This window comes from Octopus sinensis, linkage group LG7 (assembly GCF_006345805.1).
Source record: "Octopus sinensis linkage group LG7, ASM634580v1, whole genome shotgun sequence".
Lineage (NCBI taxonomy): Eukaryota > Metazoa > Mollusca > Cephalopoda > Octopoda > Octopodidae > Octopus > Octopus sinensis.
In genome coordinates this window covers 99,409,286-99,427,557 of record NC_043003.1, presented here as the reverse complement: position 1 = coordinate 99,427,557, position 18,272 = coordinate 99,409,286, and the positions used below count along the sequence as shown (strand labels likewise).

The window sequence follows — 18,272 nt, the reverse complement described above, 5'->3', positions numbered from 1 at the left end:
ATACATATACATATGCATACAGCCACATACACTTACATATAAGTACACACATACATATACATGCACATACATACACCCACCCACCCACACACACACACATATATATACACACATACGTGTGTGTATGTGTGTGTACACTTCCACTCATATATACACTCTCGCATGCATACATGTAAATCCCACTATGTATAAATCTTCATACATACACGCCCGTGGATTCATGCATACACACACGTAAATGCATGACATTATCTAAATATCTATCTTGATTTTAATTAATTTAAATGTAAAGATAAAAATAAACGGTAAAATTAGAAAATTATACGGTAAAAATAAAGTATAAAAACGATATGGAAAATAAGAAAATAGGAAAAAATAGGAAAAATAAGAAAAATACGAAAAATAAGAAAAAGTAAGGAAAAATACAAAAGTAAAGTACAGAAGCAATATTGTTACAATATTATAATATAATATTGATTGGAAAAATGCATTGGTTTGAGAGATTTTAAGATTATCCACTATGTAAAATAATTTATATTGTTAGGGGAAGTGAGAAGCTAAAAGATTCTAGGTATTTATTACCCTATATTACTCATCTAATGTTAACATTAATAAAGATATTAATGAAGTTATATGCTAAATTATAGGGACAATGGTTAGATTAATTATCTATGTTCCATATAGATACGCATAAGTAAGTATAAGTTTTCCAGATTGAATGGTATGTGCATACTATCCGGGGATAGAGTTGTTGGGGGTAAGTCCAAGATTAGTTAATCTAATACCTGAGTAGTGGTAGGGTGGAGTAGATTATTGAAAATCCAATGTGAAATGATTATGAAGGTAAAGCAAGGTTGTGTCCTCGCTCCTACATTATTTGGCATTTTCTTCTCGCTCTTGCTCTCTCATGCCTTTCAGACATCAGATGATGGAGTGTTTCTGCACAGTAGAAGTGACGGGAAACTGTTCAATCTCTCGCGCCTGCGTACCAAGATCAAAATCAGAAACGTTCTGATCAAGGAGATGCTATTTGCTGATGATGCCGCTCTGGTATCACACACAGAAGAAGCCCTCCAAAGGCTCATTAACTGTTTTGAGCAAGCATGTAACGACTTTGGCTTAGCTATGTAACGACTTTGGCTACATCGGACATCCCAAACATACATATTGGAGACCACAGATTACAGGAGGTGGAGAAGTTTACCTATCTTGGCTCTACCGTCACCTACAACCTATCCCTTGACGCTGAGCTCAATATACGCATTGGCAAGGCAGCTGCTGCGATGGCCCAACTCTCCAAACGGGCATGGGACAACAATAAGCTGACCAAGACCACGAAAATGAAGATCTACCAGGCATGTGTACTTAGCACTCTACTGTATGGAAGTGAGACTTGGACGCTATACACACGCTAAGAGCGTCGCCTAAACATCTTTTACCTGCGCCGCCTCCGGAAAATCCTCCGCATCAAATGGCAAAATCATATCCCCAACAAAGATGTCCTCAGGCAAGCAGGAATACCAAGCATGTTTGCACTCCTCACACAAAGACGTATGAGATGGCTGGGGCATGTTAGCCGTATGAAAGATGGCAGAATCCCCAAGGACATACTCTACGGAGAGCTTGCTAGGGGTACTAGGTCTGTGGGTAGACCGTTCTTACGTTACAAGGATGTTTGCAAAAGGGACATGAAGGCCTGCAACATCAATATTAGCAATTGGGAAGCAATTGCCAGCAACCGTGGGGATTGGCGACGTACTGTAAAAGAGGGAATACAAAAGAGTGACAGAGAGAGGAGAAATGGAAAGACAAGAAAAGACATCAACAAGAAACTAAGACACTACAACCAGCCAGGAACAGTCTTCGCTACATTTGTGGTACCTGCCACAGGGAGTGTTTGTCCAGGATAGGACTACACAGCCACAGCAGGAAATGTATCAGGACATGAAATGTAAAAGCCGGACTGGACTATTTTATGCGCAACTCCATTGTCTCCCGAGACAAAAAGGATGCCAACAACAACAATGGAGAATTAAGGATTATAATATTTAAAGGTTTTAGTTAGTTTATACATGCAAGATGGCTTAAATTCAGATCGTTTATTAACTAGCTTGTTTTTATCTTTGAATCTAATGATCCTTTGGTATAGTCTTTGGTATGGCAATTGCATGCGGCTGAAGAGAGCTTTAAACCATCTGTTATGTCGATTATACATTGATGTATGAATAGGTTGTTGTATAAAGCTTGAAACACGTGTACCGCGACATACTTTGTGCTCTGTTTTTTATTTCATTTGATGCATATATATATGTGTGTGTGTGTGTGTGTGTGTGTGTGTGTATTAAAAAAGGAAAATACGCACACTTACATAGTTTTAATATAATTTTTACTATATCGACCGGTTTCGCTATTGCTATTCATGATATTATGTTTTACTTATTTGAATATATATTTCTTCTTAAGAAGAAATCTGTTCCATGTTGTGTGTGAGGAAATTCACGAGTGAATGACTTCACCAGTAGATAGATAAAGGGAGGTAATTGGTTGTTGTTATTGTTATTGTTGTGGGTAAGGGAGATAACTGTTCAGCTTTCGGTAATGGGTGGGGATTATATATGTGTACAGGCAGAGACAAGTTTCAAAACCCTTGTTTAGTAGGGGATTTATGTACAGTGATGTAATCGTGAATTGAAATATGTAAAAAATAAAAGTTGGTTAGGCGTGCATATTAAGACGTGTTTTGTATTTTTCAATGAAAAAGTTTATTTAAACGTTCTAGTTGAGAGATTGCGTCTTTGCACTGGTAGAAAGGGAAGACTGTGAAATTTGGTTTGATGTTACCTGCACATTTTTCTATATGTTCACTGAGAGGAATTTGTCTGTATTGCGGGAAATGGATTTGCTCCTTATGTAGAGTGGTTCTCTTTCTCAAGGTCATACTCGTTTGTCCAATATAGTGGTGTCCGCAACCCGAGCAGGTTATTACATAAATTAGGTTCTCAGAGGCACAGGTGAAACTAGTTTTAATTGTGAACCTCTGTCCTTGTCTGAAAAGGAAATCCGAGCCTTCAAGCAGGTTGGGGCAGGTTCCACAGTTTGGGCGTCCACATTTTTCAACCGTTGGTTTCGTGGTTGTTTTGTAAAGCTTCGCATTTGTTAGTAGTCTCTTTAGCGATTTGTCTTGTTTTTTGCATTTGTTGATTTTGTGTGTATTCAGGATGTCTCTCATTTTTGGATCTCTAGTTAGTAAAGGAAGAGTTTGATAGTAATGTTTTGGTTTGAGGTGTGGTGCTATGTTTTTTGTTCTTAGTGTTTTTGTGTCTAATTGTTTGGCACGTTTAATTCCCTCGTCGATAAGAGAGGGTGGATATTGTCTTTCAATAAGTGTTGTTTGGGGGCCTTGAAAACGAAGGTCCCGAGTTGATCTATCAGACACTATTGTGCAGATCCTTTTTGTTAAGTTGAAAGGGATGTTTATTTTTATGTGTTTCGGGTGGCATGAGTTAAAAAGAAGATATTGTTTTGAATCAGTTGGTTTATGATAAATGTCAGTTATGATTTCATTGTTAACTTTTTTTATCATGATGTCTAAAAATGGAAGTTGTTCTTTGTTATATTCCATTGTGAATTGACTGTTACTATTTATGTCATTTAGTGTTGTTTTGAAATCCAAAAGTTTGTCGATGTTCTCCTTCCAGATAATAAAGCAGTCATCCAGGTATCGCTTCCAATTTTCTCTTATGTAGAGGTAAAATGGGTAACCATATTTCTGAAGTGATACTTCATATAAGGTGAATTCAAAATAACCGATTATTAGGTTCGCAAGAACAGGAGCTGCTTTCGTCCTCAGTGCAATTCCGCATTTCTGACGATAGTATGTGTCATCAAATAGGAAATAATTATTCTGAAGTATAAAGGTATAAGTATAAAGTATAAGTATTAAGGATTCAATAATAAAGATCTGGTTAATGCGTTCCGGGAGGACTTCGGGGTACTTTTCCAACCAGAATTTAATTGCTTTTATTCCATAGTCATGGGGTATTTTAATGTAAAGAGTGATAACATCGAGGGTAACCAATATTGCCTCTTCATTAATTGTTTTTGGTATGTGTTCTAGCATGTGTAAATCATCCCTAATGAAGCTTTTAATATATTTCAGCAATATATTTTATATATATATATATATATATATATATCTTATTATAAAAGGCAGATTTTATCTGCCTCCCTTTGGGAGTTATACAAATCTACAATATAGGATTTCTTCAATTACAATTTACCTAGCATTTTTAAGAGTACAATGCATCGCGTCATGCCAGGTCCAGTTTTTAAAATTTAAACTCCAATTAAGCAAAATTTACAGAAAACTCACATTCTGGTGTGTGTGTCAAATGCTTTTCTTAGTCTGGTTTACACCACACGCAAACGCACACACACAGTGGGCAACGAATAAAATGAAAGTAAATAGCGACAGAGTGATTGATTTGAGGAAGACTAAACTGAAAGTGTTTAAACCACTACTCAAAAAATAAAAAAACACAGCAAACAGAAACAAATAAATACATAACCATTTAATCCTCACACAACTTCTTCAATTAGAATTACCTAAGATTTTTCAAAGTACTCCATTCGCTCATGCCATAATATATTTCTTTCAATTTCACCCCCAATTAAGACAAAATTCGAGAAAACTCAATATTTTAACATATCACTCCGAAAGCATTGATGTACATGTGTGCGTGCGTGAGTGTGTGTGTGTCATTCCTCACACACACGCATACACATACATATACAACTACATACAACTACATACACATACAACTACATACAAACACGTGTGTGTTTGTTATTAGTAAAAAAGGCGCAAAAACACAACTCACTTATCATTCCAACACATTTGCAAAGACACACGGAGGACAGAAAAGGTAAATTAGTTTTTATTTTACTCTGTATATATTTTATTATATATATTATATATAGATATATGTATATATAATTGCAGTATGAAACAGTGTTTATGTATAAACAGACGACACTTATATATAGTTACCAAGCCGCCCGAATTTACCTATTCATATTTAAATGAGAATATCAGAGCAAATCTCTTTAGTACATTCGTGAAAACACGTATTATACTTCGTAAACACTTCAACTACAGTTTTGTACAAGAATCGAAGTGTAATTTTAATTCCGTGAATTATGGGAGATTTTTTTCCGAAATTTTTTCCTATTGTGTTTTCAAAATTTTTAATTCTGACAAAAAATGGATACGAATTTCATTATATCAAGCAGCGAGTCAGAATTCGAAGGATTTTCTACTGAAGACCTTCATAAATCTAACTCTATGACTGAAAAAAAAAAGCATCTTTATATAAGAGTGAAGTTGTGTGTCTGTCTCCTACGATTTAGATTCCTAACTACTCCCACATTTTGCGGTGCAGTTTAACCAAAAGCGGGTATCTTATAGTCGTGATTCATATCAAGCCCTTCTGGGTATTAGCGTGCGTCTACGATGAGTCTACGATTTAAAAAAAATTTACCATCATATTTTTCCATTTGAATGCATTTTTTTCGCTTTTATATAAGGGAAGTAACTCTCTAAAAATATCTACGATGTGTCAACGATTTAAAAAATATTTACCTTAATTTTTTTTCAATTTTTAATGCATTATTTGGCTATAACTCTCTAAAAATGCTTATATAGTTACTTCCCTTACAACCCGAGCAACGCCGGGCGATACTGCTAGTATATATATAAAATATTAGAAAAAAAACACCTTTTATCAATTCAAAATGAATAATTAAATTACACCATCTAGAAAATTACATATAATAGAAAAGTTAAAATTAAAATAACAATTAAAAAGTAAAGATTAAGTAAATTACAAAAATAATATAATGTATATAATAGGTAGAAAAAGGACACGTGTTTCGCTGCTATATTTAAGAAATGATTATAGTAGTAGGGAAATCACTTGCATATAAATATAGTCGTTCATCATGTTAAAAATAAAATAGAACAATAAAATTATTAATTAATAATATACTTTAATATATATATATATATATATATATATATATATATATGTATATGAAAATTCTAAATATACATAAGTGAAAAATAAAATAATACTTCAATAATTAAATACTTTAAAATAAAATAAAATAAAATACACAAAGCTATTACGAGTCATTAAATTGTAATCAAAATAAGAAATGTTTCAAATATAGACAAACTCCTTAAATAAGCTAATCATATAATAAATATACATGTGTAGTATCTATAGATTTAATATAACAATCTATAACAAAATTGACTAAATATCAAATAATATAATACCTAATTAACTTCAATTTAGTATTACAAATACATAATTCACCTATATATCAATAAATAATATAATATATTATAATATATATATATATAATATATATATTATATATATATATATATATTATATATATATATATATATATATATATATATATATATTATATATATATAATAGCGAGAATAATATGTTAATGGAAAGTAAGAAACCTATCAACCCTAAATTAAAGAAAGGTACTAAAATATTAGAACCACAGAACAATACTCTATGAAGATGTACAATCACAATCACCAGTCCTCTACCAAACCAGTCAATAACAATAACAATAATAAAAACGATCAAAGTCAAAATAATAGCAAGAACTAACTAATATTGATAAGCAAACTAAATTACTAAGTTCAACGATTTTGTTAATCTATCTAGATTTTAAAATGATAAGCGTCTAATTAATCAACTCAATCGATTCCATTCATGAATAATACAATCAAAGATTTGAAATAGTACAAATACACTCAAATCCATTATATAACTCGTTATATTAATATTCATGTATAAAATCTATAGATTTAATATATCACACGATAAAAAAGTTAAATATATATATATATATATATATATATATATATATATATATATATATATATATATATGTTTCTTTATTAGCCACACACGGTTGCACACAGACGGGACAGATTACAAAGTAGACCTTTTCTTTTTGGGGAGAGAAAAATGTGGGGTAGGTTTTCGATCAAAGGGGATCGTAAAAGGGAGAAAAACGATCAATAGGGATCGTGTATCACAAAAATGTCATGATGTAAAGTGTAAAGGGGGAAGAAGATAAGGTTTATCCGTGGAAAGAAAAGCCTACGGAAAAGATCACGGTAACCTCAGTCAATAATGTCGCATGTTAACACATTTGTTTGCAAGTAAGTAACCCTCTGTTTTAAATGATTATGCTCAAGGTGGTTTCGTCATTCATATGTGCCATCCTTGCTACATTCACCCATCTTTTTTTTGAAAGATGGATGGGCGAGACAGAGACAGAGATGTACAGGCATATGAGTGTGCATGCACACGTACGATTGTGGTTGTGTACGTATGTGTATAGATGAATGCGTAATATATATATATGCATACGCATGTTTGTATGTATACATGTCTATATACATACATCACACAAGTAAACACGAACACAAACACACACACACACATATATATATATATATATAAACACTCACAAGTATACATTTAGTTGACTATATGTATGTATGTTTATATATATATATATATATATATTATATATATATATATATATATATAAACATACAGTTTGGATGAAATGCTTGTGTGTGATTTTTGCCGTTTCTTCATAAAACGTCAGTAGTTTATGAATCGAGAGAAATGAGTGAAGGTTCTTAAGGTTTCCATGCAAAATATTAACTGTTTATATCTATGTGTGTGCGCGCAAAATCACAGAGTGTACCTAACGGAAAATACTTAAATATGAGATTGTTACTCGTATTTCATTGAAGATTATGGTCCTATTATACTATAAATATAGTTTAGATTCAAAGATCTTTTGTATCAGGAAGTAGATTTATTAATTATAGTATTCCCTTAATATGCTTTCACAAAATGTGTGTATGCGTGTATGTGAAAGGCACACTCACAAATGCATACAGAGTCATTTGACTGTATAGTCATGGCTGAGTAGGTATACATTCATACATACATATATACACATACACACAAACTCACACACATACACACAAACTCATATATATATATATATATATATGAGTAAATAAATATATGTGTGCTTATGTGTTTGTGTGTGTATATATGTATATATATATGTGTGTGTGTGTGTGTCTGTGTGTGAGTGTGTGTATACATGCGTGTGTGAGTTTGTGTGTATGTGTATATATGTATGTATGAATGTATACCTACTCAGCCATGACTATACAGTCAAATGACTCTGTATGCATTTGTGAGTGTGCCTTTCACATACACGCATACACACATTTTGTGAAAGCATATTAAGGGAATACTATAATTAATAAATCTACTTCCTGATACAAAAGATCTTTGAATCTAAACTATATTTATAGTATAATAGGACCATAATCTTCAATGAAATACGAGTAACAATCTCATATTTAAGTATTTTCCGTTAGGTACACTCTGTGATTTTGCGCGCACACACATAGATATAAACAGTTAATATTTTGCATGGAAACCTTAAGAACCTTCACTCATTTCTCTCGATTCATAAACTACTGACGTTTTATGAAGAAACGGCAAAAATCACACACAAGCATTTCATCCAAACTGTATTTCCAACTTTAATAAAATGTCTCACTTTATAAAATTTCTAATTAATGAATCAAATATTTTATCAAGCCGAAGGAATTTTTTAAATGTAATATTGTTCTACATGACATATGTATTATACAGGGTCTTGCAGATAAACTGAGACATTTTTTACGATGCATAAAACTGGTTATAAATACTAAAATAATATTAGTAGACAGATATAATTTTAATTTAACATCTATTGCAAAAACATTGTTCGAAGTACTCCCATAAAAGTAATTGAGAAGGTTGAGATCTGGTCAGATGTTGGCCCTCACAAAAAATGGCACCTTCTCACCAAGGAAGGCCTGTGTGCTTACTGAGTAAGCACCACACTGTCAAACCCAAACTTCTGCTCCATCCAAAGGCAACAGAAAGTTCTTTAAGATGTCCAGATACTCCTTTGAGCCGATCTTCAAGCCAAACTCAATGAAGTGTGAATCCATGACACTTCAATCACTCGCCAAGGCTCCAAATGCCATCAAAGAGGCAGGATTCTTAGTCTCTAATATAGGGGGATGTCAGAAGGATTGTATGCAATCATTCGAGAATTTCTGCAATTCATCTCAGTGTCCACAGTGAACTTCTCGTCCACAAACACGAGAGTTTTCCCTGCACCTTGATGCTTGACAGGAACTTTGGGCATCTCTCAGCTGTCAGGAGGTGATGGCGTCGTCGAACATAGCTAGTTATGTCAAGGTTGTTGTTCACAGCTCTGGACACCGTGGAGAGGGAGACATTGCGTTTCTTTGTAAGAGTTGTCATGGATGAGGATGGGTTTGAGGCCAGCGAGAAACTTTGGATTGCGCTTGGAATCACTTCAAGTCTTGTGTTCTTTTCTATCAATATTTCCCTCTTCTTTAAATTGTTTATACACAACGATAAACTGTTGCTTTTGGAAGTTTCATTAACTTAACAAACAATTTTATTGGCAGTGTGCCTGGCATGAGCCAAAACAACCAGATTGGGACGATTCTGTTGTTCCATGACTTTCTGTTATCGAATCAGTTCGCTATTTACCTGTAAACTAGAGGAGGATTAGGTTTTCAAGGTTGTCAAAAAATGAATTGTTAAACCCATTAAGTCAACTGCTTGAAATTGGTCTCAATTCTCTGCAACACCCTGTTTACATGTGAGTGTTTATGTGTGTACGTGTGTACACGTAAATATGTATAATATATATGTATATAGTTAGGGTGGCTGTGTATATATGTATATAGTTAGGTAAGTAGCTTGCTTATGAACCATACGGTTCAGGATTCAGTCCCACTGCGTGGCACCTTGGGCATATGTCTTCTACTATAGCCTCGGGCTGACCAAAGACTTGTGAGTGGATTTCGTAGACGGAAACTGAAAGAAGCCCGTCGTATATATGTATATATGTATATATACTTATTAATCCGAGGGGAGGCAATGTGAGCAGCAACTAAAGGAACATTACAAAATCCACAGAAAGATCAAACATATACATATATTCAAAGGCAGCAATTTTGAGGGAGGGGATGAGTCGATTATAACTGGTACCTAATTTCATCGACCAAGAAAGAATGAAAGGCAAAGTCAACCTCGGCAGAATTTGAACTCAGAACGTAAAGATGCACAAAATGCCGCTAAGCATTTTGCCCGGCAAGCTAATGAGTCTACCAGCTCGCCACCTTAAATAATAATAATAATAATAATAATAATAATAATAATAATAATAATAATAATAATAATAATAATAATAATAATAATAATAATAATAATAATCCCTTCTAGTGGAGGAACAAGGCCTCAAATTTGTGGGGATGGGATTAGTCGATTACATCGACTCCAGTGCTCCGAGGTCGACTTTGCCTTTCATCCTTTCGGGGTCGATAAATTAAGTAACAGTTACGCACTGGGGTCGATGTAATCGACTTAATACCTATGTCTGTCCTTGTTTGTTCCCTCTGTGTTTAGCCCCTTGTGGGTAATAAATAGGTACTTAATTAATCGACCTCCGGAAGGATGAAAGACAAAGTCGACTTCGGCGGAATTTGAACTCAGAGCGTAGCATGCTAACGATAATAATTTCTTTTACTTGCCACCAGGGCTAATAATAATAATAATAATAATAATAATAATAATAATAATAATAATAATAATAATAATAATAATATTATTATTATTATTGTTGTTGTTGTTCAGTAGTTTTATTTTTATAGCGTGCTTTCACTTCACTACCGATCGCAGCTCTGTGTGCTGTAGTTTGTTGTGATGCTCTTACGGTTACTGTATTGAAAGTGTTTTGCGTAGGATGTGTGCAGTGCCCAGTAGTACAATTTTCGGTATGTTATATATATTTGTAAGTCCTGGTGTTTTTGTTATGTATTTGTCTAAATATTTTTATCATGCCTAATGCGCCTACTATGATAGGAATTGTTTCTGTTTTTAGATTCCACATTCGAGTTACCTCTATTTCCAGGTCTTTGTATTTTGAAAGTTTTTCATTTCTTTTAGAGACACGTTGTCATCTGCTGGTATTGATACATCAATTAGAAAGCATTTTTTTCTTCTTGATCTCTGACAACTATATCTGGCGTATTGGCCTTAATTTCTCTATCTGCGAGAATTGGCATATCCCAAAGTATGGTTGCTTTCTCGTATTATTATTATTATTATTATTATTATTATTATTATTATTATTATTATTATTATTATTATTCGTACTCTAGGCACAAGGCCTTGAAAATTTTGGGGGAAGGGAGCTAGGCGATTATGTCGACCCCAGTGTGTAACTATTTCATCGACCCCGAAAGGACGAAAGGCAAAGTCGACCTCGGCGGAATTTGAACTCAAAATGGAGCGAGGGGCGAAATACTGCTAAGCATTTCGTCCAGCGTGCTAACGATAATGATTTCTTTTCTTTGCAATCAGGGCTAATAATAATAATAATAATAATAATAATAATAATAATAATAATAATAATAATAATGATAATAATAATAATAGGTATCCCCCACTGAATAACAAGAGGTAGCCCGCACTGAATAACAACATGGATGTACTAAACCGGGCTCTCCATTCAAAAACAAATCTAATCCAATAACATCGACGGAATTAGATAAAGTAATCTGAGGAAAACTTGAAGGAAGCGACCTTTTAACGAAAACACTAAGAAAAAAAAACGAAATTTCACTCCCATACAAAGTACAGTTTCTCCTACGCACGGTGTCTCAATGAAACATGTGCGAAACAGACGCGCGATATCAACACCGGGAAGTTTACATAGAATAAAATAGAAACGGACCAAAATAAAAAAAAATAGTGAGTACATAAATTGAGTAATTACGCATACACTCGAATGTCTACACAATCATATATACATTTTGATACCCATAGGACTACACATACATCCCAATGTTTACACAACTACATGAAATTTACAGGACACACACTCACGCACATGAAAACACGTGTCAAAAACTAAGCAAAAACAAAATCAAAACTTTCTTTGTTTTTCTTCTTATTTTATTCTCATATTTTAGAACTACCACAGACAGAGTGAACCTTTCATAAGGGTAAAAAGCACCACAAAAACAATAAACGATGTCCAGAGGTAAATCTACCAACAACAAAATTATAAATAAAAAAAAATACAGACGAATACAGATCTGCTAGCCTTCAGAAATTACGCTACGGGCGATGTTTACATTCAGAGGTGGTGTCGTCGCAAGAACTTAACCCTTAACCGACAGATCTTTTTGTTTTCTTCTTATTTTACTATCATTTTTTCGAACTAACACAGACAGAGTGAACCCTTTATAAGTTTAAAAAACACCACAAAAAAAACTATATCCGAAGGTAAATCTATGAACAAAAAAAATACAGACGAATACAGATCTGCTAGACTTAAGAAATTACGCTACGAGCGATGTTTACATTCAGAGGTGGTATCGTCGCAAAAACTTAACCCTAAACTGACAGATCCGATTCCTAATGTAAGAGCCGAAGCTCGTCATACCTCAATGTCAACAAAACAAATTACAAACCGCAATGGTCATCGATCGGTTTACAAAAGACCACAAATCCGAACATTGAACCAAATTCTGACTGAAAAATCAGCCACTGGTTCAAATCTTACCGACACACAGGAGCTGGACGTACTCCACAACCGGAATATTCCAAAAGATGACCATCCATGCCCGTCATCAAATAACCAAAAGAAAAAGAATGAAAAATGGTCTAGGGAAGATAATAAGGAAGTTCTTACGGCCTTCTACCATGCCATATATTTTCCCACAGATAAATCTAACACTGTACAAACCTACATAAACTGGAGACAGAAACACCCTGAAGTAAGACCCTACATAGACAGTAACAAACTTGCCAACTTCAGAAGAAACATTATAAAAAAAAATTATTGACTGAAGTAGAGATTGACCAAATTAAACAAGCAATAACGGATAAAAACAACGAAGCCGCAGCTAAAGAAGATAATACAGAGGAAATAATTATAGACCAGCCCAGGGCTGATAAAAACGCAGTAAGGATAGAAAGAGTTAATATAACTGATAGGCAAAGTGAAATACTCCCTGAACCAATCATAAACACTAAGACAGATGAACATCAAACAAATGAAGAAAGTCACACAAATATTGACCCAACTGAACTACATGAACTAAAGAATCAAATCATGATTGAATGGCTGAAAATTAAAGAAACCAGTATGGATGAACGCGATACACTCCCTAGAATCCGCAACTCTAACCAAAACATGAAAATAATAGATAAAATCCGCCTTGCACTTAAGGATATAATTTCAGCTAAGGATGTTAATATCACATACGCGAAAATCTCAACGATTCTATGTGGTGAAAAGATTAGAAAACGGCAACATTCCCACAAAAAGCCTTCTTGGCAAGAGCGTATCCAGCATCAAATTAAACTACTTAGGTCTGACATTGAATGTTTGAGAAACCTTAAGGTTGACAAGACTACCAAACCTACAAAAACCCCAAAATTAAAGAGAAAAATATATGAAAACCATACTTGATATTGATGCCACCATAAAAATCATCAAGCAAAAGGTATCTGCTAAAGCTGCCCGCATAGCGAGGTATGAAAAGCGTGTTAGATTCTTCAAGGACAACAACATGTTCTAAAATAACCCCAAAAGTTTTTACAGGAAGATAGGGAAAACACCAGTTACTGTAAAGTCTGTACCACCAAAAGAAGAAGTGCACGGTCTTTGGAATAAAATTTGGGCAGAAGAAAAAACACACAACGAAAAGGCTCCTTACGGACTTGTACTCCTTAGAGGAGCAAAAGTGGGAGGATGTCAAGGTAGAAGATGTAAGATCTGAAGTCTCCAGGAAAGGATAAAATTCCTAACTTCTGGTTGAATGCCTTCCCAGAGAGCCATGAACTGCTAACAGAACTTTACAATGATGTTTTGCAACACCCTAGTAGGATGCCTGCTTGGATAGTTAAAGGTTAACATTCTTGCTCCTAAAAAGTGAAGAAACAAATGAACCAAAAAACTATAGACCCATAACCTGCTTAACAACTATGTATAAAATGCTAACATCTGTCCTGACAGAATATACCTATAGTTTTTTAACAGACAGCAACATATTCCCTAATGAACAGAAAGGATGTAAACATAGATCCTATGGTTTTAAAGATCAGCTACTCATCAATAAGATGATCTTAGAAGATTGTCACAAACGACACAAAAACTTATCAATAGCCTGGATAGACTATAAAAAAGCTGTCGATAGCCTACCACATAGCTGGATTAAGAAATGCCTGCAAATGTATAAAATAGCGCCTACTCTGCAAAACTTTTTGTCTGTAAGTATGAGATCATGGAGAACCACACTAACTTTGAACAGTGACGATGAATCTCTAAATGCTGGTGATGTAAAAATTTCATGTGGCATTTTCCAAGGCGACTCACTATCATCACTCCTCTTTTGTTTAGCCTTAATGCCTCTCTCAAAATTGCTCAATGACGCACAGTACGGATATAAAATGTTTGATAAAAATATAAATCATCTCATTTACATGGATAATTTAAAGCTCTTTGCAAAAAATGACCAACAACTCAAGGGCTTACTAGCGATTGTTAAACAATTCAGTGATGACATCAGAATGCAATTTGGCCTCGATAAATGTGCAAAAGCTACCTTTATCAAAGGAAAAATGACAGAAACATCTAACGTTAACCTTGACAAGCAGAATGTCATAAAAGAGTTAGACCCAGCGGAGAGCTACAAGTACCTAGGGGTAATTGAAGGGGACAGAATAAGGCATTCAGTGATGAAGGAAAGGATCAGAAGAGAATGTTATCGCAGAGTAAGAGCAATACTCAAGACAGAGCTGAATGCGAGAAACAGGATCGAAGCGATCAATGCTTTAGCCATACCAGTCGTGACTTACAGTTTCAATATCGTTAATTGGTCAAGTACTGAAATATGTAATCTTGACAGAAAAATACGAAAACTGTTGTCAATGCATAGAATGCACCACCCTAAGGCAGATATAGAACGATTTTATCTGCCAAGAAAAGAGGGAGGCCGAGGACTTTTACAACTGGCAATAACAATGAAGATTGCTACAATTGGCTTAGACACCTACCTGAAAAACTCTGAGGACTGGATGTTAAAACTTGTCTCAAAACATGAAAACAAGAAAGCATCATACTCAGTAACAAAACAGGCAAAGGAATATCAAAGTGAATTCTGAATACAACAAATTTCGGAATTAGACACACAAGAAACAAGCACAGAAAAAGCTAAGCGCATGAAAACCCGTGCTAAAACTGCTGCCTTAGATATTCTGAATAACAAATGGCAAGAAAAACCTCTCAATGGCAAATACCCAAAGAGAGTGAATAATGCAGATGTTGACAAAGCCCTGACCCATCAATGGCTTATGGCCTCTGGTTTAAAATCTGAAACAGAAGGGTTTATGATAGCAGCTCAAGATCAATGCCTACCTACAAGGAACTACCAGGCCAACATATTAAAGAACGGCAGTAGCCCAACATGTGTATGTCAACAACAAAATGAAACCATTGATCATGTTGTCTCCAAGTGCAGTCTTCTTGCACCTACAGAGTATCTCAACAGGCATGATAGAGCTGCACAATATATCTACTGGGTAATTTGCAAAAGCCTGGACTTGCCCCATGATAAAAAACCAGTGCTTGAAAATGACCACATCTCACTCCTCTGGAACTTCACCATGCAAACTGACAGAAAGATAGACGCGAATAGGCCAGACATCATAATAAAAGACTTCAGACAAAAAACATGCCTCCTCATTGATATGGCTGTCCCAATCGATATAAACGTATCTGTCAAGACCTACCAGAAACTGAGCAAATATAAAGATCTGGAAATATAAATCAGCAAAATGTGGAACCTAAAGACTAAAACAATACCTGTTGTCATAGGTGCCCTGGGAATGATAGCAAAAGGGGCTGATTGCTATCTAACTCAGATACCAGGAACCCCCAAAATGGCAGGAATTCAAAAGATAGTGCTCATGGGAACTGCTCATATCCTACGCAAAATATTTTCTATGTAATCTCAAGTTTTAAAACAAACATAATTTTCGTATAGTTTTTTAGGCATTCACTAGTACAACACTAAGTACAAAACCAAATATAGGGTGCCAAATATATGGCACCCTATACCAACATGAACTTCCAACTTGTTGTCTCTTGAGGTTTCTGGGTGAGACTTGGAGCCAGCTTGTGCAAATGTAAAGCAAAAGTCAAACATAGAATAATAATAATAATAATAATAATAATAATAATAATAATAATAATAATAATAATAATAAAAAATCCCCATGAATATAAGAAGGGTAGTTAGGAGTACGATCATTGCTGCAAAAGACCAGGCTCTCGCCACCAAGTCAGTTAAGTAAAACGTCTATAAAACTTCTGACACCTATCAATGTGGACTCTGTGGAAAAAGTGTGGAAAATGTGACCCACTTGGTATGTGGATGTGAGATCCTTGCACAAAAAGAATACAAGCGCCGCCACAATAAAGTGTGTGTGTGTATCTTCAATGGCTCTTATGCCGTAGATACCAATATGAAGTAACAGAGAACTAGTATGAGCATGTACCAAGTAAAGTTATGCAGGAGGATGGAAAGGAAAAGATACTCTGGGATTATGATTTTCAGAGGATCGTGTAATCGAACACCGTCTGCCAGATATTGTCATACTAAATAAGAGAGACAAATACTGCCAGATCATTGATGTAGCCATACCAAATGACATGAATGTTGTGAGTAAAGAGGTTGAAAAAATCACCAAGTACTCCGAATTGAAAGTGGAAATGGTAAGACTGTATGGAATGCGAGAGGGTAATGTAAAAGTGATACTAGTGGTGATCGGAGGGCTGGGCTCAAACCCATTGAACTTCAAAACTGCTTAAGGCAACTGGAAATCCTATGCAAGATTGATGTCTTGCAAAAAGCAGTCTTATTGGGCACAGCGCACATCTTGAGGAAAGTATTATGTGTCTGAGGTCCTTGTTGTGGCTTGACAGATGATTAAAGTTTCCAGTGCATTTTTACCTACTGTGTGTTACGAAGTAATAATAATAATAATAATAATAATAATAATAATAATGATGATGATGATGATGATGATGATGATGATGATGATGATGATGATGATGATGATGATGATGATGATGATGATGAGGATGATGATGATGATGATGAGGAGGAGGAGGATAGCACTAATACTGCTACTGTTCCTACTGCTAGTAACACACGTACTTTCTCTTTGTATTTTTCAGTGCAATCAGACACGGCGTTCGCCAAGAAACGCTACCAACAAGCCAAACGACTGGGCCGAGCGGTGAAGTACGTAGCACTAATGGGTATGGGTGCTACAGTGGGAGTAATCGTCATACTGACTGTGGAGTTTGGCAGTCCACAGATCAACTGACCACGCACACATACACACACACATTAAATACACATGCACCATCATACACATATACTGAAATCATGTTCGTACACACCCATAACATAAACACTAACACTAGTATCATACTTACACACACCATATATATATAACGAATAATCAGTAGAAGTTACGGCGTGACTCAAGGACCAAGAGTTGGTAAGTGCATTAGCAGTTTAATAAGCGGCAATGTATGAAAATGTCATCTCTTGAGTCACTCTGTAACTTATGTCGATTACTCAATATACACACATGCAAAATATGTGTATGTATATATATATATATATATATATATATATACATATATACAGGGTGTCCCAGAAGTCGCTCACCACCCTGTTTTTTTTAAAAGAATACACCCTTATTGATTTCAAAAACTCTTTATTGAAATTAATCGTAACAAATGCTCAAATTGAGCACCCTCTACAATAAAACATGCAGAAAAAATATAAAATAAAAGGCTTTAATTATTTAAAATGGAAACCAGAATAGTGTGCGACTTCTGGGACACCTTGTGTGTGTATATATATATATATATATATATATATATATATATATATATATATATATATATATATATATTCATGCTTTTTGAGTTCTATTTTCCTGTTTACATCTCCATATACA

General features: G+C 34.6%; 1 protein-coding gene across 1 annotated transcript in view; it reads left to right on the top strand.

Annotated features, from left to right (window-relative positions):
- LOC115214217 overlaps positions 1–17,876 on the top strand; it is a 293,684-nt gene extending 275,808 nt beyond the window's left edge. Inside the window, exon 2 of the mRNA XM_029783329.2 lies at positions 17,476–17,876. Within this exon, the coding sequence (XP_029639189.1) occupies positions 17,476–17,627 (152 nt within the window). The 3' untranslated portion in view covers positions 17,628–17,876. The remainder of the gene's footprint in view (positions 1–17,475) is intronic.
- The last annotated feature ends 396 nt before the right edge of the window (positions 17,877–18,272 follow it).